The sequence below is a fragment of the Maniola jurtina genome, chromosome 26 (genome assembly GCF_905333055.1).
Source record: "Maniola jurtina chromosome 26, ilManJurt1.1, whole genome shotgun sequence".
In the NCBI taxonomy this organism is placed as follows: domain Eukaryota; kingdom Metazoa; phylum Arthropoda; class Insecta; order Lepidoptera; family Nymphalidae; genus Maniola; species Maniola jurtina.
Genome location: NC_060054.1, coordinates 5,562,719 through 5,588,475, shown reverse-complemented (window position 1 = coordinate 5,588,475; position 25,757 = coordinate 5,562,719). Strand labels below are relative to the sequence as shown.

Here is a 25,757-nt window from a genome sequence, read left to right as displayed (position 1 = left end):
AAAAGCTCGGCATTTATTGTCACATTACGATTGTCCGACTGTGTTTACAGGTAGGGCTTGATGAAGTGCTCGTGCTTGGTGACCTGCGTGAACGCGACCAGCGTGTCCTGGTTGCACGCGTCGTCGCTGACGGGCGACACGGACACCACGCCGCGCAGGTAGTGGCGCTCCGTCGCTTGCTCCACGGCGGGGAACGCCAGCCCGCCGCCGCTGTCGCCCTGGCACAGCGTCGTACCTGCACGACAAGAAACGCGTCAGCCGACAGGCGACGACGGGCATCTTGAGGATCTGCGACGCGCCGCCCGTTGATGTGGTCAGACCTGTAGCGGTCGCCACATTCACAAGAAGATGTCGCTTCTAAACTCAATCAATCAACAACGCTCGATACACGACCCACGGCCTAGGTGGCAGCACGGGTAGCTTAATCGAAACTCAAGGAGAAACACGCAACTCTCAATCGCATCCACAGAGCGTTTATCAAATTGCACTATATATATAGAAGTTTCAACGCATAACCGTCGACCCAGCAGGCGCCTCGAGCACAACACCGCTCGTAGGGAAAATTTCCCTATTGTTACGGCAGAGCACACAGACACAGCTCCCGTACAGACCCCAGCCTGCTACCTGATCTCACCATTAGTGTACCCGGCGCATATCTTGTCGCTCGTCAAGTGAACCCGGAAGCTGACAGGCGAGCGCGCGCGGCACTCGTCGATGGCGACGACGGGCATCTCCACCACCTTGAGGATCTGCGACGCGCCGCCCGCTGATGTGGTCAGACCCCAGCCTGCTACCTGGGTGAAGAAGCGAACATTAAAATATAAGCAATAGTTATTTGATCAGAGTTCTTTTTTGTTACGAGCGCTTAGTTTGAATCTCTCACTACACTCTAGTGAGGGATTCAAAGGCACAAGAAACAGAAATATTAAACTTTGCTAGGACTTCGTCTGTGTTGGTGTTAGCTGGCGGGCGTGCTCCTCCTTTTTGGAGTGTTTTTTTTTGTTAAAACTGACTGGAAAGCACTCTAAGGGGGTGCCGTGCGTATGTCGGCGAGCGCCGGCACAGACGGGTCCATACTTGTATAGTTTAAACTAGTTACAAATAACTACAAACTTGACATTGGCTAATCTTTGTAAAGCCAGACGAGAGATAGAAAAAAACTTTGCTACCACGTGATGTATAGCCTCAATAGCGAAAAAATACAAAATCTAGATTTGAATGAATGTAGTGGTGTTAGAATGAGACAAAAATATGATAGAGTAGGTAAAATATATATAAAGGGGGGAAATATAGTGTCTATCTCATTTATTAAGCTTCGAATAAGCGTACAGTCAATTAATATGTATCACCTAATATTATAAAGGAGAAAGTTTGTATGTATGTGTGTGTGTCTGTGTGTGTGTATGTTTGTTACTCCTTCACGCAAAAACTACTGGACGGATTGGGCTGAAATTTAGAATGGAGATAGATTATAGCCCTGGATTAGCACATAGGCTACTTTTTATCCCGGAAAATCAAAGAGTTCCCACGGGAATTTTAAGAAACCTACATCCACGCGAACGAAGTCGCGGGTATCAGCTAGTGCTTAAATATTCCTGTCTCGTCAACACTCAGGTCAAAACTTTGGACCTAAAAAGCTGAATTCCCTATACAAATACCTTTCCCATTGTGCCCGGAGTCATCTGCTGCAAATCGAAAAGCACATCAAAATTGATACAGACGGGCCGTATGGACGGCTGGTACACGAACGGAGTCACCACTAGCACTATGGCTATGTCATCCTGGTAGTTGGCAGCCGCGCCCTGGTAGCGGGGAGTTAGCTTTATTTCTGCAACCTGCAAAAAACCAATGGTTAACAGGGCTCTCTCCGTCACTTACTCCATACAATCGTAGTCCCAATTTCATTTGAATACTAAGCAACCAAAGTCCATGAAATTTTGCAGACATATTCTAGAAATTAATATCTGTGTCTGTGGTGTTTTAGATCTTTCTAAAAATATGTAGTTTTAAAATTACAGGGGCTCAAAGATTTGTATGTGAATTAATAAGACTGTAACTTTGAAACCGAATATTTTAACGGAAATCTGGAAAACCACAGGCATAGATATTAGTTCCCGGAACGTTTCTACAAAATTCCATCGAGTATGATTGGTTAGTATTCAAATGAGAGACGAACTACGTTTGTATGGAGCGAGTGACGGAGAGACCCCTCTTTTGATTTCTAAAAGACCCGGGCGGTACGGATCAATTTACCCGGCGATGTGAAGTTTTAACTTTATACCCATAGAGTTAAAATGACGCGTGAGAACTGAGAAATCATTTTGTACGGACTACATTGTATCAATTCTGTAAACGTCGGACGTGTGGATGTTTGTTACTCCTTCCCGCAAAAACTACTAGACAGATTTGGCTGGGAATGGAGATAGATAATATCCTGGATTAGCACCTAGGCTACTTTTTATCTCGGAAAATCAAAGAGTTCCCACGTGATTTCGAAAACCTCAATCCACGCGGACGAAGAGCTAGTCTTAAATTAAAGAGGATATTGGAAAAAGGAAAGGAAAACATCGTGAGGAAACTTGCATGCCTGAGAGTTCTCCATGTTCTCAAAGGTGTGTGAAGTCTGCCAATCCGCATTGGGCCAGCGTGGCAGACTATGACCTAAACCCTTCTCATTCTGCGAGGAGACCCGTACTCGGTAGTGGTCAGTAGTGGGGCGGAAATTGGTTGATCATGATGATTGGAAAGGAGCCAAGATCTTCAGTAAACAACGAGGGAGTGAAACGAAGATGGAAGCTGGTAAGCCTTACGTCAGACTTCTGCGCGCCCTCGTCTTTGACATTGTTCCAGGGCCGGTACAGCTTGCCGACAGCCACGGCGTAGTTGGCGGCTGGCAGCTTCTTCTCCGAGTCGCTCCAGAAGCAATGGGCGGCTGGAGACAGACCAACAATAATTATTATTTGTTCAAGAAGATAGCAAAGTTCATTTTTGTTGCGAGTGCCTGGTTTGAGCGAAGGATTCTTAGTAATTAGTATAGTAAGAATCCTGAAGGTAGCGAGGGATTCAAAGGCACAAGATACATACAACTTTTCACCTCAATAGCGAAAAAATACAACCGATTCAATATTCATACTTAATATTATAAATGCGAAAGTGTGTCTGTCTCTCTGTCTGTCTGCTACCTTTTCACGGCCCAACAGTTTAACCGATTTTAACGAAAGTTGGTACAGGGTTAGCTTATAACCCGGGGACGTACATGGGCTACTTTTTGGTACCGAGGTAGCTTGCGTCCCCGTAATTGACATAGGCACTTTCTATCCCGGAAACTCAAACAGTTTCCATGGCATCTTTAAAAACCTAAGTAAATCCACGCGGACGAAGTCGCGGGCATCCTCTAGTACTTAATATTAGAAATGTGAAAGTGTCTCTGTCTGTCTGGTACCTTTTCACGGTCCAACAGTTTAACCGATTTTAACGAAAGTTGGTACAGGGTTAGTTTATATCCCGGGGACGGACATAGGCTACTTTTTATCCCGGAATATCAAACAGTTCCCACGGGATCTTTAAAAACCTAAATCCACGCGGACGAAGTCACGGCATCCTCTTAGTAGACTATAACACGTATTACTTGCCTGATATAACAGCGTTTGTGGAGATCAGAGAGCCGCCACAGACTTGCATGTAGGGGTTGTACATCTTGTCGTAGATGCCCGTGTGCCATGGCAGCTCCCCCTTCTTGGCCGTGCGACCCCCTATTATGAGGGGTTTGGCCAAAGGCGTGATCGTTCCACACTCTGAAAATATATTCCACGACACTGAAGAGGCTAGAGGATTTCAAATCCTCGTACCTATTGTTAGGTGGCGTTGTTGATAGTCTATGCGTGGCCTAGCTCCCTCTGACATTCTACAAGAGTCTATGGTACTCTGTGCTCTACGCACTCTCTGGTGACGCGTAGAATGGAAGTGGTCATTGTGCTACATTTGTAAATTAATAAAATAAGCAAAGAGTCGAATAAAAGTATATTAAAGCACATACAAGTGTTTTATATCTATTACTATATAGATTTTTAGGGTTCTATACCTTAAAAGGAAAAACGGAACCCTTATAGGATCACTTTGTTGTCTGTCTGTCTGTCAAGAAACCTATTGGGTACTTCCCGTTGACCTAGAATCATGGAATTTGGCAGAGAGGTAGGTCTTATAGCACAGATAGGTACAGGAATAAATGTGAAAACCGTGAATTTGTGGTTACATGATTTAAAAAAAAAATTAAAATTTGTTTCAATTTCCAAAGTAGGTAAGATAACTATACCAAGTGGGGAATCATATGAAAGCGCTTTACCTGTACATTCTAAAATAGATTTTTATTTATTTTTATGTATAATAGTTTTTGATTAATCGTGCAAAATGTTGGAAAAAATACCCGAGTACGGAACCCTCAGTGCGCGAGTTTGACTCGCACTTGGCCGGTTTTTTATCAGTAGGTAGGGCCGTAAATGGAAAAGGTAATGTTAAAAGGACGTGAAGGATGAAGGTTAAAATCAAACTACTAATTTTAAAAATAGGTATAAAACTTTATTTTCAAACCAAACATCCTGTTAACATTACAATTTGAAGACTATCACAGAATTCAGATTAGACATAGAAATGGTATGGAAGCGTGGAGTTTTGTCACAGAACAGATGTCTATTGGTACATAAGCTTCGCAGACGAGGGATTTTTGTCCACGGAGCACAGAAATGCCCAAAGCGTAAATAAAAACTTGCCACGGACTCAACACACACTGGCGACCATTTGTTTGCTAAAAGCTCAGACAAAGAATCAAGGTGGATTTGTCGAAAGGGACAAAACAACAAAAGAAATCATACCTACTTACGAATGAAAGGTTACATTTCTTAATTTGCGCTCGCTACGACTGTTTCAGCCGATCACACAGCAACGGCTTTCTACGCACCTTATTATTAATTTAAAACAGAAAACTACATAAAAACTAGTTATATTCGCAATAAATTACTATCTTAGAGGCTTGCTGGGCACAGATGACAACTGTGCCTAAGAAAACAAAGCTAAACTATGACAAAGACAAAAAAAAAATGTTTTTTTATCTTTTTTACTTTTCAGGGCTTTTCCATACCTACACTTAGCTTGCTCTAACAAGGCGTTATTATTTTGTTGTCGAGTCCACCTTGATTCTTTGTCTGAGGCCAAAAGCGAACAAATTCTCGAGCATTCAACGGACTATAATCCGCAGTGTGCGTCGACGCGCGTTAAAACGATAGTTCTATTTTTTTTCGAGCACTCCGCCCGTTTGTGCAGACCAGTCTATTGATTTCCTCGGATATTCGGGGGACTTTTTGTGCCGAAGTACTTTAAGGCCTCATTTAAAAAAAATGTTTCATATAAAAAAGCGTTTACGTGTGAACATATACTTGGGAATACATAAATTTGTTCTGTTTGGACGCTTTTTTAACGAACATTAAAAAATCTCTCGTGCTAATGAGGCCTGTCTTTCGTGAGCGTTTCTCGATCCAGTAAGCGACCTATTTTATCGGACAATCATAACCCTTCCTTTTGGCTTCGCCGTATTGGGGTAAGGTACTTACACCGAGCACTGTCCCTCGTCCGTACAGGCCTTTATTGTAAAAACAGCCTTATTTGCATAGGTAACGTAACAAATTACAGTTGCTTTGTAAGCTAAAGACCCTTGGGTTTTTAAGTTATTTTTGTATGACTAGCTAGAATTCAGTGAAACTACAAAACCGTGCCCCGTGACCATTTCTATTATCTTATCAACAATTCTATGATAACTTCCCACATTATATTATTATATTTTTTTACAGTTTACTAACAGTTGTACAAAGTTACATCTAAATACCTAGATATCTAAGTATTTAATAATACTTCAAGTAAAGTAAAGTAAAAGTAAAATATTCTTTATTGTACACCAACAAGACATAGTAATATACAGGGTGTTTGGTAATTAGTATAATATAAAGACGACACGTACCCATTCTACTTTGATCTGATAAACACAATGCTAAGTAAAATGACGAAATAAAAAAAAATTTGTCAAAGTTTTCATGACTCTAACGTGCCCTAACTCACTGAGATCGTTGGCCATCTTTAGATAGGCCGAGGCCAACGATCTCAGTGAGTTAGAGCACGTTAAGGCCATGAAAACTTAGACATTAAAAAAAAATGTATGGAAATTTTTATAATTTTATTTCGTCATTATACTTCAGCGTTGTGTTTATCAGATCAAAGTAGCATGGGTACGTGTCGTCATTATATACTAATTACCAAACACCCTGTATAAATAACATTATAGATTTATGTACAAAAGGCGGCCTTATCGCTAAAATAGCGATCTCTTCCAGGCAACCTTAGGGTGAGGAGATAATAAAAATTAAAGAAAGTGGAAGGTGTACTAATCAAATAAAGTAAAGTAATAAGTAGTAAGTCAAGGTGCAACAATGAATGTAGGTAAGTAAGATAAGTACTAATGCTGCCGTCCTAACAAAGAGTGCAATAAGTCGAGTTTTTGGGCAAATTGACTTAAGACCATATCCGTAATCAGGAAAATGAGCTCTATATTTTCGCCTTAGACGTCTTTTTTGTATCTTCAGTAGTTTCGGTTCTGTTGGTTATCAAAACTGCAATATGTAATATTAGCTAATCATAACCGCGAATATCTCGAAAGTAGTCGAAACCTAGTTATTGCTCTCTTCGTTAGGGTAATCAGGAAAATGAGCTCTATATATTCGCCTTAGACGTCTTTTTTGTATCTTTAGTAGTTTCGGTTCTGTTGGTTATCAAAACTGCAATATGTAATATTACGATTTGTAAGTAGCTAATCATAACCGCGAATATCTCGAAAGTAGTCGAAACCTAGTTATTGCTCTCTTCGTTAGGGTAATCAGGAAAATGAGCTCTATATTTTCGCCTTAGACGTCTTTTTTGTATCTTTAGTAGTTTCGGTTCTGTTGGTTATCAAAACTGCAATATGTAATATTACGATTTGTAAGTAGCTAATCATAACCGCGAATATCTCGAAAGTAGTCGAAACCTAGTTATTGCTCTCTTCGTTAGGGTAATCAGGAAAATGAGCTCTATATTTTCGCCTTAGACGTCTTTTTTGTATCTTCAGTAGTTTCGGTTCTGTTGGTTATCAAAACTGCAATATGTAATATTACGATTTGTAAGTAGCTAATCATAACCGCGAATATCTCGAAAGTAGTCGAAACCTAGTTATTGCTCTCTTCGTTAGGGTAATCAGGAAAATGAGCTCTATATTTTCGCCTTAGACGTCTTTTTTGTATCTTCAGTAGTTTCGGTTCTGTTGGTTATCAAAACTGCAATATGTAATATTACGATTTGTAAGTAAAGTAGCTAATCATAACCGCGAATATCTCGAAAGTAGTCGAAACCTAGTTATTGCTCTCTTCGTTAGGGTAATCAGGAAAATGAGCTCTATATATTCGCCTTAGACGTCTTTTTTGTATCTTCAGTAGTTTCGGTTCTGTTGGTTATCAAAACTGCAATATGTAATATTACGATTTGTAAGTAGCTAATCATAACCGCGAATATCTCGAAAGTAGTCGAAACCTAGTTATTGCTCTCTTCGTTAGGGTTGTAGCGGTTGCCACATTCGCAAGAAGATGTCGCTTCTAAACCCAATGAATCAACAACGCTCGAAACACTAGATGGCAGCACGGGTAGCCTAATTGAAAACTCAAAATGGAACACGCAACTTCCAATCGCATTGACAGAGCGTTTACCAGATTGCACTATATATAGGAGTTTCGACGCACAACCGTCGGCCCAGCTGGCGCCACCGAGCACAACACCGCTCGGTTGGGAAATTTCCCTATTGGTACGGTCGAGCACACAGACACACAGCTCCCGTACAGGGTAATCAGGAAAATGAGCTCTATATTTTCGCCTTAGACGTCTTTTTTGTATCTTCAGTAGTTTCGGTTCTATTGGTTATCAAAACTGCAATATGTAATATTACGATTTGTAAGTAGCTAATCATAACCGCGAATATCTCGAAAGTAGTCGAAACCTAGTTATTGCTCTCTTCGTTAGGGTAATCAGGAAAATGAGCTCTATATTTTCGCCTTAGACGTATTTTTTGTATCTTCAGTAGTTTCGGTTCTGTTGGTTATCAAAACTGCAATATGTAATATTACGATTTGTAAGTAAAGTAGCTAATCATAACCGCGAATATCTCGAAAGTAGTCGAAACCTAGTTATTGCTCTCTTCGTTAGGGTAATCAGGAAAATGAGCTCTATATTTTCGCCTTAGACGTCTTTTTTGTATCTTCAGTAGTTTCGGTTCTGTTGGTTATCAAAACTGCAATATGTAATATTACGATTTGTAAGTAGCTAATCATTACCGCGAATATCTCGAAAGTAGTCGAAACCTAGTTATTGCTCTCTTCGTTAGGACAGCAGAATAATACTAAGTAAGTACTAATAGTACTAAGTAATGCCAAACAAAATTTTAGGTGTTATAGGAACTTTAACCAAGTCGATTTTAGTTTAGGAACTTACTCCAACTTATTCGCAATTATTTTAGGCAGTGTTTACTTGCCACATTGCCACAAGTGGTTTTTAGGGTTCCGTACGTCAAAAGGAAAAACGGAACCCTTATAGGATCACTTTGCTATCTGTCCGTCTGTCGTGTCTGTCAAGAAAACCTATAGGGCACTTCCCGTTGCTCTAGAATCCTGTTTGGCAGGTAGGTAGGTCTTATAGCACAACTTAACAAAAAAATGCGAAAACCGTGAATTTGTGGTTACATCACAAAAAAATAAATTAGTTAGTATTTTCAATTTTCTGGGTAAGATACCTATACCAAGGGTATTATATGAAAGGGCTTTACCTGTACATTCTAAAACAGATTTTTATTTATTTTTATGCATAATAGTTTTTGATTTATCGTGCAAAATGTCGGCAAAAATACCTGAGTACGGAACCCTCAGTGCGCGAGTCTGACTTGTACTTGGCCGGTTTTTTTAGGGTTCCGTACCTCAAAAGAAAAAACGGAACCCTTATTGGATCACTTTGTTGTTTGTCTGTCTGTCTGTCCGTCGTGTCTGTCAAGAAACCTATAGGGTACTTCTCGTTGTCCTAGAATCATGAAATTTGGCAGGTAGGAGTACGGAACCCTCAGTGCGTGAGTCTGACTCGCACTTGGCCGGTTTTTTATTATACTTACGATCTCTTGTTGGCTAGACACTGCCATTATTTAATCAAAATATGCCAAAATTTAGGATGCCTATCCATCGAAGCAGAACGGCGTGGAACGGAGTCGTAATCAATTTAGATTACGGGATAATTTTATTAGTTATTTCTCAATAATCTTATTTTGAAGATACTCAACTCATATTCAGCAAATAAATAAATTTCAATTTCAATAATTTCTAATAGGTCCTAAGAACACATATCTCCGCTCCAATGGACAGGCACCCTAAGCGAAGTTTCAGGAGTTTACACAACCTATTGGATTTAAGTACAAGACGCAAATATTATAACATAATATTTAAAAAATGCCTGGAGTATCAATTAATTTTACTTACTTTGAGTATTTGGTTAGGAAGCCTATCTTTGGATATTTTAATATTTATCGCATTATTAGAATTATTTCCTATAGTTATAGCCTATAGTTATTTCCAACATATATTAATATTTATTTGTTTAATATTAATTAATTTATTTATCAGTGGCATTATTAAAACCATTGCCAATGGTTATTTCCAACTAAGCCTGGCTGCAAACGTTCGGTTTCCGAATTAGGTTTCCAGATCAGGAAGTCAGATTCGGAAACCTGCATGCTCTGCTTATATACAAAATATTGTAGACTTCGTCTGTGTTGGTGTTAGCTGGCGGGCGTGCTCTGCCTTTTTGGAGTGTTTTTTTTTTTTGTTAAAACTGACTGAAAAGCGCTCTAAGGGGGTGCCGTGCGTGTGTCGGCGAGCGCCGGCACAGACGGGGTCCATATTTGTATAGTTTAACTAACTTGTTACAAATAACTACAAACTTGACATTGGCTCATCTTTGTAAAGCCAGACAATAGAGAAAAAAAATATTCTAGCTATATTCTATAATATTAAAGCTAATTGTGGATTTTACGAAGTTTTGGACCCTCTAATAACCAAGAAATAATTTATTTTTGACGTAGGCACCGTTAACAGGGCTCGCTCTCCGTCACTTACTTCGTACAATCGTAGTTCCCATTTCATTTGAATATTAAGCAACCAAAGTCCATGAAATTTTGCAGACATATTCTAGAAACTAATATCTGTGCCTGTGGTGTTTTAGATTTTTCTAAAAATATGTATTTTTAAAATTACAGGGGCTCGAAGATTTGTATATGAATTTTTAAGACCGCGTTACTTTGAAACCGAATATTTTAGCCGAAATCTGGAAAACCACAGGCACAGACATTAGTTTCTAGAATATGTCTGCAAAATTTCATGGACTTTGGTCGCTTAATATTCAAACGAAATTGAAACTACGTTTGTATGGAGCGAATGACGGAGAGACCCCTCTGAAATTTTAATTTTCTTTGAAAAATATGACAGGGTTAACATTACTAGTACTGGTAGGTCCATCTTGAGGTCTGACGACTTGAGCTTGACCCATTCTCCAGTCACCCTCATCAATATCATATTTATTGTAAATAGGAACCTTTGTACCAACTTTGGGTTTTTCTTTAGAAATAATATTAATATTAAAATCTTGATCATTGTCGAAATTAATTATACCAAGGTCACTTTTATTGGTGGTTGCTCCTACGTTATTTTTATTAGCGTCTGTTATTTTAACATTATGAAGATTGACATTTTTATCAGTATCTGTCATTTTAATATCTTTATCGGTATTTTCGTTGGTTATTTTAATATTATCGCTTTGAGCGTAATTGTTGATGATAATGCTATTTAAATTATTACTGGATATATTGATTTCGATTTTATCGTTGATGGTTATTGTGATATTAGTGGGGTTTCTCAAACCTGGCTTGCATAGGGCTATGTAGTCCCAGTAACCATCGATACAGTTCATATTGGAGAGGACCCCCGGGTAGTAGTAATTTGGAGTTCGGCAGATCGGCTGGACGATGGTCCCTGCTGGTTCCAAGGGTCCACATTCTCTGGACCCTGTGAAGGCACCTGTGCTGATGCAGCGGTATTCTACGCTTGGGTGCTTGTTTAGTCTGCAGAAACCTGTAAGAAATTAGATGGAGATAGAACACCGTGATCATCATAAAACACCCTCACTCTCTCAATAAAAATCGGGTCAAGTGCGAGTCAGACTCGCGCACCGAGGGTTCCGTACTCGGGTATTTTTTTTTTTGCATTTTGCACGATAACTCAAAAACTATTATGCATAAAAATAAATAAATCTGTTTTAAATGACTAAAGCCCTCTCATATGATACTGATACCCCATTTGATAAACTTAGGTTTTCTTGACAGACACGACGGACAGACAGACAGACAACAAAGTGATCCTATAAGGGTTCCGTTTTTTTTTGAGGTACGAAACCCTAAAAACCGGTCAAGTGCGAGTTGGACACGCATACGAAGGGTTCCGTACCACCGTACAAGATATTTAGAAATTTTTATGAGCAACACTGCAGGTTAATGACAACAGCGCCATCTATATGTGATTTAGTAAATTAAGTTATTCGTGAACACATTTTTTTTATGTAGGTAACCACTAATTTTAATTTAAAAATTTAACCACAGTTTCGGATTTTTTCCTTTACTTGTGCTATAAGACCTACCTTTCTGCCCAATTTCATGATTCCAGGTCAACATGAAGTATTCTATAGGTTTTCTTGACAGACACCACAGATGGACAGGCAAACAGACAGACAACAAAGTGATCCCATAAGGGTTCTGTTTTTCTTTTGAAGGTCCGGAACCCTAACCACATTTGAAAACATAGCTTCGTTTGTGATTGCTTGGTGAATAGGTTTAGGTTTAAAGATATTTATTCTCATAAAGACATAGAATAGTCATTCACATGAGAACTTAACTCTAAGAATACACTATTCGCCATTTTATTGCAAAAATAAATAGTCATAGAATCAAAATGTTTAACGCCCACTGAGTTTTTATCTCTGTCATTTGTATGGGAATGTGTAACAGAGAGAGCGCTATACTAACTTATTTCCATGGATAGAGTATAGAAGGCTTAGAATAAGGAAACCAGATTGATGATTGCGACTCATTCAACGCATTTAAAACTGAATTAGCTGCACACATTATGAGTAACTAGCTGATACCCGCGACTTCGTTCGCGTGGATGTACGTTTTTTAAAATTCCCGTGGGAACTTTTTGATTTTCCGGGATAAAAAAAGCCTATGTGCTAATCCAGGGTATAAACTATCTCCATTCTGAATTTCAGCCCAATCCGTCCAGTAGTTTTAGCGTGAAGGAGTAACAAACATACACACACACACACACACATACAAACTTTCTCCTTTATAATATTATAATAATGTGATTCGAGTAACTTCGATAAATGCATTGAATGAGTACTATTTATGAAATAAAATGACGAATAGTGTATTCTTAGAATTAACTTCTCATGTGAATGTCTTTTCTTTGTCTTTATGAGAATAAAATATCTTTAAACCTATGAATACTTACGAACACATTTGGGCATTTCATTAGACCAGACTCCGTTATAGCACCAGATATTGTCCCTCATCTCTTCAACTCCGAAGCCAGGGTTGCAGGTGATGTTCAGGAACACGCTGGTGTAGGATTCACCAGGCAACCCTCCAGGGACGTTGGTGACGGTGTATGTGCCGAATTGAGGGTAGGAGGGCAGCTTGCAGTTACCCCCTTGAGAAGGTCTGAAAAAAAAATTTTTTTTTGTGATCATTCAATCATTGAAATTGTTAGAACGTGCCAGAGAGAAGGAAACTTAGCTGATATTTTATTTATTTTTATTTAGATGGTGCCAACAAAAATTAAAGATTAGAAAGCAGAACTAAACATTTGCCAAAAATCGAATATTAAGTAGGTAGGTAATCATATTGCAACATCTATAATAAAAAACCAGCCAGGTGCGAGTCAGACTCGCGTACCGAGGGTCCCGTAATCGGGTATTTTTTCCGACATTTTGCACGATAAATTAAAACTATTATGCACAAAAATAAATAAAAATCTGTTTCAGAATGTACAGGTTAAAAGCCGTTTCATAATATGATACCCCACTTGGTACAGTTATCTTACGTTTGAAAATTGAAACACATTTAATTTTTTTTTGTGATGTAACCACAAATTCACGGTTTTCGGATTTATTCCTGTACTTGTGCTATAAGACCTACCTACCTGCCTTTCATGATTCTAGATCAACGGGAAGTACCTATCCTATAGGTTTTCTTGACAGACGCGAAAAACAGACAGGCAGACAATGGGGTATAAGGGTTCCGTTTTGCCTTTTGATGTATGGAACCCTAAAAAAAAAACTCACTTGTTAGTAGGTGGTGTAGGTGTTGGAGTAACGGGTTTGACTCCCGGACTGATCCTGTTGCAGAGCTCATCGGATTCATCAGAGCCGTCAGCGCATTCTTCTTTCTGAAACACGATTTTGGTATTAATTAATTACAGAAAGAAAAAAAAGAAAGAAAATACTTTTTTTTTAAAGTTTTTTTAAAATGTAGCCCTGGAATAGGTATCCGGGGCAGGTCTTGGCGGCGCAGGTCTCCAGGGTCTCGTCGGAGCCATCAGCGCAGTCCCTGCCCCCAGCATATCATACTAACCCCATTGCAGTCGGAGCCCTGGTCGACACAGGCGCCGTACGCGCACTGGAACAGGTATCCGGGGCAGGTCTTGGGGGCGCAGGTCTCCAGGGTCTCGTCGGAGCCATCAGCGCAGTCCCTGCCACCAGCATATCATACTAACCCCATTGCAGTCGGAGCCCTGGTCGAAACAGGCGCCGTACGCGCACTGGAACAGGTATCCGGGGCAGGTTTTGGCGGCGCAGGTCTCCAGGGTCTCGTCGGAGCCATCAGCGCAGTCCCTGCCCCCAGCATATCATACTAACCCCATTGCAGTCGGAGCCCTGGTCGACACAGGCGCCGTACGCGCACTGGAACAGGTATCCGGGGCAGGTCTTGGGGGCACAGGTCTCCAGGGTCTCGTCGGAGCCATCAGCGCAGTCCCTGCCACCAGCATACTATACTAACCCCATTGCAGTCGGAGCCCTGGTCGACACAGGCGCCGTACGCGCACTGGAACAGGTATCCGGGGCAGGTCTTGGCGGCGCAGGTCTCCAGGGTCTCGTCGGAGCCATCAGCGCAGTCCCTGCCACCAGCATATCATACTAACCCCATTGCAGTCGGAGCCCTGGTCGAAACAGGCGCCGTACGCGCACTGGAACAGGTATCCGGGGCAGGTTTTGGCGGCGCAGGTCTCCAGGGTCTCGTCGGAGCCATCAGCGCAGTCCCTGCCCCCAGCATATCATACTAACCCCATTGCAGTCGGAGCCCTGGTCGACACAGGCGCCGTACGCGCACTGGAACAGGTATCCGGGGCAGGTCTTGGGGGCACAGGTCTCCAGGGTCTCGTCGGAGCCATCAGCGCAGTCCCTGCCACCAGCATACTATACTAACCCCATTGCAGTCGGAGCCCTGGTCGACACAGGCGCCGTACGCGCACTGGAACAGGTATCCGGGGCAGGTCTTGGCGGCGCAGGTCTCCAGGGTCTCGTCGGAGCCATCAGCGCAGTCCCTGCCACCAGCATATCATACTAACCCCATTGCAGTCGGAGCCCTGGTCGACACAGGCGCCGTACGCGCACTGGAACAGGTATCCGGGGCAGGTTTTGGCGGCGTAGGTCTCCAGGGTCTCGTCGGAGCCATCAGCGCAGTCCCTGCCCCCAGCATATAATACTAACCCCATTGCAGTCGGAGCCCTGGTCGACACAGGCGCCGTACGCGCACTGGAACAGGTATTCGGGGCAGGTCTTGGGGGCGCAGGTCTCCAGGGTCTCGTCGGAGCCATCAGCGCAGTCCCTGCCACCAGCATATCATACTAACCCCATTGCAGTCGGAGCCCTGGTCGACACAGGCGCCGTACGCGCACTGGAACAGGTATCCGGGGCAGGTTTTGGCGGCGCAGGTCTCCAGGGTCTCGTCTGAGCCATCAGCACAGTCCCTGCCACCAGCATATCATACTAACCCCATTGCAGTCGGAGCCCTGGTCGACACAGGCGCCGTACGCGCACTGGAACAGGTATCCGGGGCAGGTTTTGGCGGCGCAGGTCTCCAGGGTCTCGTCGGAGCCATCAGCGCAGTCCCTGCCACCAGCATATCATACTAACCCCATTGCAGTCGGAGCCCTGGTCGACACAGGCGCCGTACGCGCACTGGAACAGGTATCCGGGGCAGGTCTTGGGGGCGCAGGTCTCCAGGGTCTCGTCGGAGCCATCAGCGCAGTCCCTGCCACCAGCATATCATACTAACCCCATTGCAGTCGGAGCCCTGGTCGACACAGGCGCCGTACGCGCACTGGAACAGGTGTCCGGGGCAGGTCTTGGGGGCGCAGGTCTCCAGGGTCTCGTCGGAGCCATCAGCGCAGTCCCTGCCACCAGCATATCATACTAACCCCATTGCAGTCGGAGCCCTGGTCGACACAGGCGCCGTACGCGCACTGGAACAGGTATCCGGGGCAGGTCTTGGCGGCGCAGGTCTCCAGGGTCTCGTCGGAGCCATCAGCGCAGTCCCTGCCACCAGCATATCATACTAACCCCATTGCAGTCGGAGCCCTGGTCGACACAGGCGCCGTACGCGCACTGGAACAGGTATCCGGGGCAGGTCTTGGCGGCGCAGGTCTCCAGGGTCTCGTCGGAGCCATCAGCGCAGTCCCTGACACCATCACAATGTTCCACGGAAGATATCACTTGCCCATTCTTGCATTTGAAACGCCCACTGGAATAGGGATTTTTAAATTACATTTTCGTGGGTCTGTCACGCAAAAACTACTGGACGGATTTGTCCGAAATTTGGAATGGAGATGTAGGTTTTTAAAATCCCGCGGGAACTCATTGATTTTCCAGGATAAAAAGTAGCCTATGAGTTAATCCAGGGTATAATCTATCTCCGTTCCAAATTTCAGCCAAATCCGTCCAGTAGTTTTTGCGTGAAAGAGTAACAAACATCCATCCATACATACAAACTTTAGCATTTATAATATTAGTAGGATTTACACCTGTATGTACCTGTATCAGCAAATAAATGAAATTGAAATTGAAGTATTGTTACAGTAAGGTAGCCGGTAGGTGCCTACCGCGCTTCGTCGGTCTCGTTCCGACAGCGAGGCAGCAGCTCGTCGTAGTCGTCGGCGCAGTCCCGCACGCCGTTGCACGGGGCGGACCCGTCCACGCAAGCCCCGTACGTGCATCTGAACCAGTTGCTCTGACGTCAGAGAGGTTGCCCTTACCGCGTTTCGTCGGTCTCGTTCCGACAGCGAGGCAGCAGCTCGTCGGAGTTGTCTGCGCAGTCCCGCACGCCGTTGCACGGAGCGGACCCGTCCACGCAAGCGCCGTACGTGCATCTGAACCAGTTGCTCTGACGTCAGAGAGGTTGTCCTTACCGCGTTTCGTCGGTCTCGTTCCGACAGCGAGGCAGCAGCTCGTCGGAGTTGTCTGCGCAGTCCCGCACGCCGTTGCACGGGGCGGACCCGTCCACGCAAGCGCCGTACGTGCATCTGAACCAGTTGCTCTGACGTCAGAGAGGTTGTCCTTACCGCGTTTCGTCGGTCTCGTTCCGACAGCGAGGCAGCAGCTCGTCGGAGTTGTCTGCGCAGTCCCGCACGCCGTTGCACGGAGCAGACCCGTCCACGCAAGCGCCGTACGTGCATCTGAACCAGTTGCTCTGACGTCAGAGAGGTTGTCCTTACCGCGTTTCGTCGGTCTCGTTCCGACAGCGAGGCAGCAGCTCGTCGGAGTTGTCTGCGCAGTCCCGCACGCCGTTGCACGGAGCAGACCCGTCCACGCAAGCGCCGTACGTGCATCTGAACCAGTTGCTCTGACGTCAGAGAGGTTGTCCTTACCGCGTTTCGTCGGTCTCGTTCCGACAGCGAGGCAGCAGCTCGTCGGAGTTGTCTGCGCAGTCCCGCACGCCGTTGCACGGAGCAGACCCGTCCACGCAAGCGCCGTACGTGCATCTGAACCAGTTGCTCTGACGTCAGAGAGGTTGTCCTTACCGCGTTTCGTCGGTCTCGTTCCGACAGCGAGGCAGCAGCTCGTCGGAGTTGTCTGCGCAGTCCCGCACGCCGTTGCACGGAGCGGACCCGTCCACGCAAGCCCCGTACGTGCATCTGAACCAGTTGCTCTGGCATCTGTAATCAAAATCTGTTTTGGTACAATGGCGTTCGTACGCCGCATTTTCAGAATGGACTAGATGCGCGGTGAGAATGGGTAATTTTAGCTGGGGGCTTACCGAACACTCAGAGTCACTCAACGGGCGATGGAGAGAGCTATGCTTGTAGTTTCTCTACGTGATTAAAGCAGAAACGAGGAGATCCGTAGGAGAACCAGAGTAACCGAGGTAATTACATAAACATATTAATAAAATAAATTAATTAAATAAACATAATATATTTATCGGTATATATTATAAGATATATTTATGATTATAAGTCTATTTTTATATATAAATATTTGTAAGTATATATTATAACATGATATCTACTATTTTTTTTTTCATAATTACTGTCTATCTTTGCTGTACCTATTCTACTCCCTTTACAACCTCTCGCACTGCCAAGGGTCACTGGTAGAGATCTCTTATAGAGGTGAGTGCTTCCCTGTCCACTCTTTCTTTATTTTTATTTTTACAACTTTCTGGTACAAATATTTATGAATTATTTTTATTTTTATAGCAGGGCCCATGATTCGAAAAACTGATGATTTTACGGGTCCCAGTGGACGTCTATCGGTTGATACTTACTGAGTTTTCCGGCACAGTGGGAAGGTCTCGTCGCTGGCGTCGGGGCAGTCGACCGCGCCGTCACACTTCCCGTCGAAGCCGATACAGCTGCCGTCTCGACACTGCCACTGGTTCTTGCTGCGACAGTTTGATAATTCCTTTTTTAACCCCCGACCCAAAAAGAGGGGTGTTATAAGTTTGACGTGTGTATCTGTGTATCTGTGTGTCTGTGTATCTGTGTATCTGTGTATCTGTGTGTCTGTGTATCTGTGTATCTGTGTATCTGTCTGTGGCATCGTAGCGCCTAAACGAATGAACCGATTTTAATTTACTTTTTTTTGTTTGAAAGGTGGCTTGGCTTGATCGAGAATGTTCTTAGCTATAATCCAAAAAAAATGGTTCAGCCGTTTAAGAGTTATGAGCTCTTTTCTAGTTTTCTTGTAGAAAAGAAGGTTAGATAACCGTTAGGTTCATAATATTATGTCAATAGACAAATGTCAAGCTGTCAAGATGGACGTTGCCTAAATACATAATTATTTATTTGAAAATGATGTTTTGGAAAACTCAAATACTTTGTCGGGGGTGTTATAAATTTTTAATTTACACTTGTTTAGGTTCCGTAGCCAACAAGGTCAGGTTGCGCTTTTAGGCGCAAACGAATTTTTCCAATGGGATTTCAAAAAGTTTTTAAAAGTAGTAGGCATCGATGGTAGTAGGCACTACAACTTAGGCCTGGGATTTAAAAAAGTAATAGGTAGTATACTGTACCTGTAGGTACAGTATACAGGTAAGCTGTAGCTTGGGCCTAGTAAAATAAATAAGTACTTTCAAAGCCTTTATTTACTCCTTATCTTAATCCTAATTATTTACATATTATTTTTTAAGTTATTTACATTTTATATCTAGTATTTATATCTAGTATTAATTTAATGTTAGTTTAGTACTTCTCTATTAGTATTTTTGATTGCTATGGTGAGCGTATGAAGTGTGGATGTGTGTGTGTTTGTATGTGTGTGTGTGTGTGTGTGTGTGTGTGTGTGTGTATCTGAATGTATACTTGTGTGTATGTGAATACAAGTGTTTGTTAGTAAGTTAGTAAAACTTAGTATATTTTATTTAATATTATATTCTTCTTTCTTAGATAAGGATCCCTCTTGAGTATAGGCCTAAATAAGTACTTAGGTGAACGTAAGTGAAGGACAAACTTACCGGCAAGAAGACGCCTGCCTTTTTACTCTATCCCATTCCAACACTGTATGTCTGGAAAAATAAGAAAATGAAAATCAGAAAGTGTCTATACGATATTGCCATCTGCCGATCACACTAATATTATAAAGGCGAAAGTTTGTATGTATGTGTGTGTGTGTGTGTGTGTATGTTTGTTACTCCTTCACGTAAAAACCACTGAACGGATTTGGCTGAAATTCGGAATGGAGATAGATAATATCCTGGATTAGCACATAGGCTTTTACTTTTTATCCCGGAAAACCAAAGAGTTCTCCCGGAATTTCAAAAAACCTAAATCCACGCGGACGAAGTCGCGGGCGTCAGCTAGTTGTAGATAAGCGGGAAGTACCCTATAGGTTTCTTTTCAGACGCGACAGACATATAGGCAGACAACGAAGTGATCCTTTAAGAGTTTCATTTTTCTTTGAGATAAAATGGTACTAAAGCAATTTTATGGTCGACTCTATTTTGATAATTTTTATGATAAACTTCAACTTAATTTTTTTATGAAATACTAGCCGATGCCCGCGACCTCGCCCGCGTGGATTTAGGTTTTTTGAAATCCCGTGGGAACTCTTTGATTTTCCGGGATGAAAAGTAGCCTATGTGCTAATCCAGGATATTATCTATCTCCATTCCAAATTTCAGCCAAATCTGTCCAGTAGTTTTTGCGTGAAGGAGTAACAATCATACACACACACATATACAAACTTTCTCCTTTATAATATTATAGTGTGATAGTGTGATTACTTAGGAAATTCACTTTAAGGAATTCAGTACCTACTGAATGAACATACATCACTTTTGCTGGCAGTAAGCGATACCATGGCTTAGCGGTCAGAGCGCTAACTCAGGAGAAGCAAGTTCAAATCCTGCCGGTTTCACAATTTTTGATATGTATTTAAAAATTGTATCCTCACCTATGGTGCTGAAACGTGAACACTGACAAACGGCCTCGTCCACAAATTCAAAGTTGCTCAGCGAGCTATGGAGAGGGCTATGTTAGGAGTTTCCCTGAGGGATAAGACCCGAAATGAGGAGATCTGCAGGAGAACCAAGGTCACTGACATAGCCCAAACTATTAGCAAGCTGAAGTGGCAGTGGGTAGACCGTGCCTGTCGTAGATGGCCGTTGGAGCCGGAAAGTCCTCGAGTGGAGAACGCGTATAAGCAAGCGTAGTTTGGGACGCCCTCCAGCACGATGGACTGACGATATAAAGCGGCTGGCGGGAAGTGGCTGGATGAGGAAGGCTGAGGACCGGGTGTGGTGGCGCTCTTTAGGGAAGGCCCATGTCCAACAGTGGACGTCCACAGGCTGATGATGATGATGATTTAAAAATTGTATATGGTCGACTCACCCTTGCCCACTGCAGACTCCTTCATCTGATTGGTCCACACAGTCCGCAGTCCCATCACATACTGAGGCCAGGCCTATACATGTTCCGTCACCACACGCATACTCGTCCGCACTAAAAAAAAGGTAAAAAAAAACCTTTTGAGAAGGAAGAGTTCCGTATTCGGTACCATCCACAAGAAATAACGCTTTTTAGGGTTCCGTAACTCAAAAGGAAAAACGGAACCATTATAGGATCACTTTGTTGTCTGTCCGTCTGTCGTGTCTGTCAAGAAACCCTATAGGGTAGGTACTTCCCGTTGATCTAGAATCATGAAATTCGGCAAGTAGGTAGGTCTTACAGTACAAGTAAAGGAAAAAATCCGAAAACCGTGAGTTTGTGGTTACATAACAAAAGAAAATTAAAAGTTTCAATTTTCAAAGTAAAATAACTTTACCAAGTGGGGTACCTAATACCTATCATATGAATAAGCTTTACCTGTATATTCTAAAACAGATTTTTATTTATTTTTATACTTAATAGTTTTTGATTTATCGTGCAAAATGTCGAAAAAAGTACTCGAGTACGGAACCCTCAGTGCGCGAGCCCGACTCGCACTTAGCCGGTTTTTTTTAACTGGGACAGTATGGCAAAATCCAAAACCGTAGGAGGTACAGGAAAACTGTCTTAGGAACCTTTAGGTCTTTTTTTGTGAAAATAATTTTGAGACAGTCATTTTTCGGTGAAGCGTATATTTTTCGGTAAGGGTTGGTATTTCTATGTACTTATGTTTTTGATTCATCGTGTCAAATGCCGGAAAAAATACCCAAGTACGGAACCCTCGGTAGTTTTTTTTTTGTAATCTGACCACGAATACACAGTTTTTCTGAATCTAAGTTAACGGGAAGTACCTAGGTACCTACCTTATATGTTTTGATTCCCCTGACTTGACAGACAGACAACGAAGTGATCCTATAAGTTCCGTTCGTCCAGTGCATGTGACGAACGGACACACAAACAGCGGACGCATGTTAAAAAGGTCCAATTTGGGTACAGAACCCTAAAACGAAAATAATAAATTTACTTACGAGCAAAGATAAGATGTACTGTCGACTACCGCTGTAGAAACCGGATTTGTAACTGAAAACATTAAAAAAAAATATTTTTCAGTTTTTCAGAGTAACAAGTGTAAATTAAAAATTTATAACACCCCCGACAAGTGAAGGTTACAGCAACTAGAAAACAGCTGATAACTTTCAAACGGCTGAACCGATTTTCTTGGATTATAGCTAAGAACACTCTCGATCAAGCCACCTTTCAAACAAAAAAACTTAATTAAAATCGGTTCATTAATTTAGGAGCTACGATGCCAGACAGATACACAGATACACACGTCAAACTTATAACACTCCTCTTTGTTTGGGTCGGGGGTTAAAAAAATAAATTCGCGGTTTTCAGATTTATTACTGTACTTGTGCTATAAGACCTAGCTACCTGCCAAACATGATTCTAGGTCAACGGGATTCAAGTACCCTATAGGTTTTCTCGACAGACACGACGGACGGACGGACAGACAGACAATAAAGTGATCCTATAAGGGTTCCGTTTTTCCTTTTGAGGTACGGAAACCTAAAAACCTACCAACTTAACAATATTTACCTATACGTAGTAATTATGACGCTGGGTATTCAATAATAATTCAGTTCTGAGTATCCAAGATAAACGTTGGTTTTCCTTGCAAAAAAAAAAACCCCTATTTGACCGACCATGCAAGGCAAAAGTGGTTCGGAGTTCGACAGTGTTTGGGATATAAATATGTAATACTAGAGGATACCCGGGATTTCGTCCGCGTGGATTTAGGTATTTAAAGTTCCCGTGGGAACTGTTTGATTTCCGAGATAAAATGCCTATATCAATTACAGGGACGCAAGCTACCTCGGTACTAAATTTCATACAAATCGGTTAAGCGGATGGGTTTTTAGGAAATCCGTGGGAACTCTTTGATTTTCCGGGATAAAAAGTAGCCTATGTCCGTCCCCGGGATATAAGCTAACCCTGCACCAAATTTCGTCAGAATCGGTTAAACTGTTGGGCCGTGAAAAGGTAGCAGACAGACAGACAGACATACTTTCGTATTCATAATATTAGTATGGAAGTATGGATTATAGTCTGGTCAAAATAGATATTCAAGGATAGGTAGGTACATTTTTATTTAAAAAGAATATTAGCCAATTTTAATCATGACTAACATTCCCCTTTCTCCTCCAACTAAGCGTAAAGCTTGTGCTAGGAGTGGGTACGACAATAGTGCAACCGGTGGGGTTTGAACCGCCGACCTTTCGGAATTCAGTTCACTCCTATAACCGTTGAGCTATTGAGGCTCTGATTACAATAAATAGCATAGAGCTAAAAATTAGTACGAATGTTGGGAACACCAATATAAATAAACTGTGTAAAGTCCCCATCGTTCCTACATTTGCAAAAATATATATTCAAGGTCAAAGTTCACAATAGGTAGGCACGTAGGCACCTACTTAGTGTTCGTTCACGAAAGGTTGACTGAAGAACCAATGCGCGGCCGCATAGCGACCACTGTATTTCCCCCACCTATCGCGCTTATGAAATACTAGCTGATGCCCGCTGCTTCGCCCGCGTGGATTGGTCAGATCCCTTGCAGCATCAGGATTGAGGAGTTGGACTCCAAATTTTTTATGAAACAATGTCGCAAAGTTCCACTATCGATTATAAAAGAAATGACGCAAATCGGTTCAGAAATCTCGGAGATTTCTGTGTACATAGGTAGAAAAACACAACTCCCTTTTTGAAAGTCGGTTAAAAAAGTAGCCTATGTTACTTCCTGGTCAATTCTCTACTTGTCTGTGAAAATCCCGTCAAATCGGTTCAGCCGTTCCCAAGATTAGCCTTTTCAAACAGACAGACAGACAGACAGACAAAAATTTTAAAAACGTGTGATTCAGTTATAGTATCGTTCAAATAACCAGTTATTTCGAAATTACAGACAGACACTCCAATTTTATTTATTAGTAAGTATAGAGTATAGATGAATGTTTAAACCACCGAATAGATCCACCACCATCAATATATCAATATCGAAAATCTCACAGATTTACCGTTAGATTTACCTACTTAATATACCCAAATACCTAACCTTAGATTTATTTAGTTACTAGAGGATGCCCGCGACTTCGTCCGCGTGGATTTAGGTTTTTAAAGATCCCGTGGGAACTGTTTGATTTTCCGGGATAAAAAGTAGCCCATGTCCGTCGCCGGGATAAATTTGGTCCCCTTGTACCAAATTTCGTCAGAATCGATTAAACTGTTGGGCCGTGAAAAGGTAGCAGACAGACAGACAGACAGACACACTTTCGCATTTATAATATTAGTATGGATGGATTTAGTTAAGAACCTTGAGCAAAAAACTAAAATATAGACTAGATGCTGCCCGCGACTTCGTTCGCGTGGATTAATCGTTTGTGAAATCCCGTTGGAATTTTCCAATTTTTCGGGATAAAAATAGCCTTTATTTGCATCTGATGCAAGTTATTTGAGTACATAAAAAACCGGCCAAGTGCAAGTCAGACTCGCGCACCGAGGGTTCCGTACTCAGGTATTTTTTTCGACATTTTGCACGATAAATCAAAAACCATTGTGCATAAAAATGAATAAAAATCTGTTTTAGAATGCACATATAAAGCCCTTTCATATTATGATACCCCACTTGGTATAGTTATCTTACTTTGAAAATTGAAAATACTTATTAATTATTTGTTCATGAACACATTTTAATTTCTTTTTGTCATGTAACCACAATTTCACGGTTTTCGGTTTTTTTCCTTTACTTGTGCTATAAGATCTAGTTACCTACCTGTCAAATTTCATGATTCTAGGTCAACGGGAAGTACCCTATAGGTTTTTTTGACAGACACGACAGACGGACAGACAGACAGACAGCATTAGAGGCACGGAAAAACTAAAATTATTCAAATAAAGAATTAAGTAAGTATAGTAATATTTGAAACGTCTTCAAATTCCTTGCAGTGCAATTAAAAATAACGCAAAAAAATATACTTACATATAAAAACAAGGAAAACCAGGCTTGTATATTGAAACATATTAAAAAAAACACAAAACCACTAAACTATATTTATAAAAAAACACATTTATAATAAATAATGACTAGTTATTCATTTATACACATAGTTAATAAGACTGAGGTATTTAATAATGTTCTGTTGAAACGTGAGTCGGGTATGGAAAACCCAGAGTTACTGATTTGTATTGACAGTTTCATACGATTATTTTCCCTACTTAGATATTACTAAAAGAGAAAAGGAACCCTTATAGAATCACTTCGTTGTCTGTCTGTCCGTCTGTCGTGTATCAAAAAAACCTATAGGGTACTTCCCGTTGACCTAGAATCATGAAAAGCAGGTAGGTAGGTCTTATCACATCACACTATATAATATTATAAAGGCGAAAGTTTGTATGTGTGTGTGTGTGTATGTTTGTTACTCCTTCACGCAAAAACTACTGGACGGATTTGGCTGTTTGGAATGGAGATAGATAATATCCTGGATTAGCACATAGGCTACTTTTTATCCCGGAAAATCAAAGAGTTCCCACGGGATTTCAAAAAACCTAAATCCACGCGGGCGAAGTCGTGGGCATCGGCTAGTAGTTCAAGTATAGGAAAAATACGAAAACCGGTGGTTACATTACAAAAAAAATAAAAACCAGCCAAGTGCTTTTTTGTCATTTAAGTACATAATCTTCGATTGTATAATATGCTTTTTTCAGGAGCATACTTTAAATATATTTTTTAAACTTGTGTAATAATAAATGGTTGTTACGGGATTTAAAAAAAATCTAAATCCACGTGAACAAAGACGCGAGCTTCAGCTAGTAGATTGTAATTCTCCCCAATTATTGGTAATATTTTGAACACTGGCAACATTTGTTAATGACCACGAAACTGGTTCGCGAGAGGTTACAATAACATGATAATGGTATACTATACCTACCCACTATGTCATATAACTTAAGCCTAACACATACCGCCGATGATGATGGATCCGACAAAAATCGGCAAAATATGTAGTACAAAAGTTTACGACAGCCTCCCTGGTGCAGTGGTAAGGGTTGTGGCCTTATTAGTAGGAGGTCCCGGTTCAATTCCTGACAGGGGTTTGGAATTTAATATTTTCTAAATTTCTAGTCTGG

At 41.8% G+C, this 25,757-nt stretch overlaps 1 protein-coding gene across 1 annotated transcript; it reads right to left on the bottom strand.

The window, feature by feature from the left end:
- LOC123878394 (modular serine protease-like) lies at positions 1-24,815 on the bottom strand. Its single transcript, XM_045925591.1, has 15 exons — positions 24,610-24,815; positions 21,605-21,656; positions 20,541-20,651; positions 19,166-19,216; positions 17,978-18,094; positions 17,232-17,366; positions 15,771-15,955; positions 13,498-13,597; positions 12,666-12,874; positions 11,022-11,231; positions 3,633-3,794; positions 2,811-2,932; positions 1,659-1,835; positions 635-794; positions 1-235 (listed from the first exon to the last, which is right to left on the bottom strand). The coding sequence occupies exons 1-15, from the start codon at positions 24,647-24,649 to the stop codon at positions 45-47; spliced, it is 2,022 nt and encodes a 673-aa protein (XP_045781547.1). The 5' UTR covers positions 24,650-24,815; the 3' UTR covers positions 1-44.
- Positions 24,816-25,757: the final 942 nt, after the last annotated feature.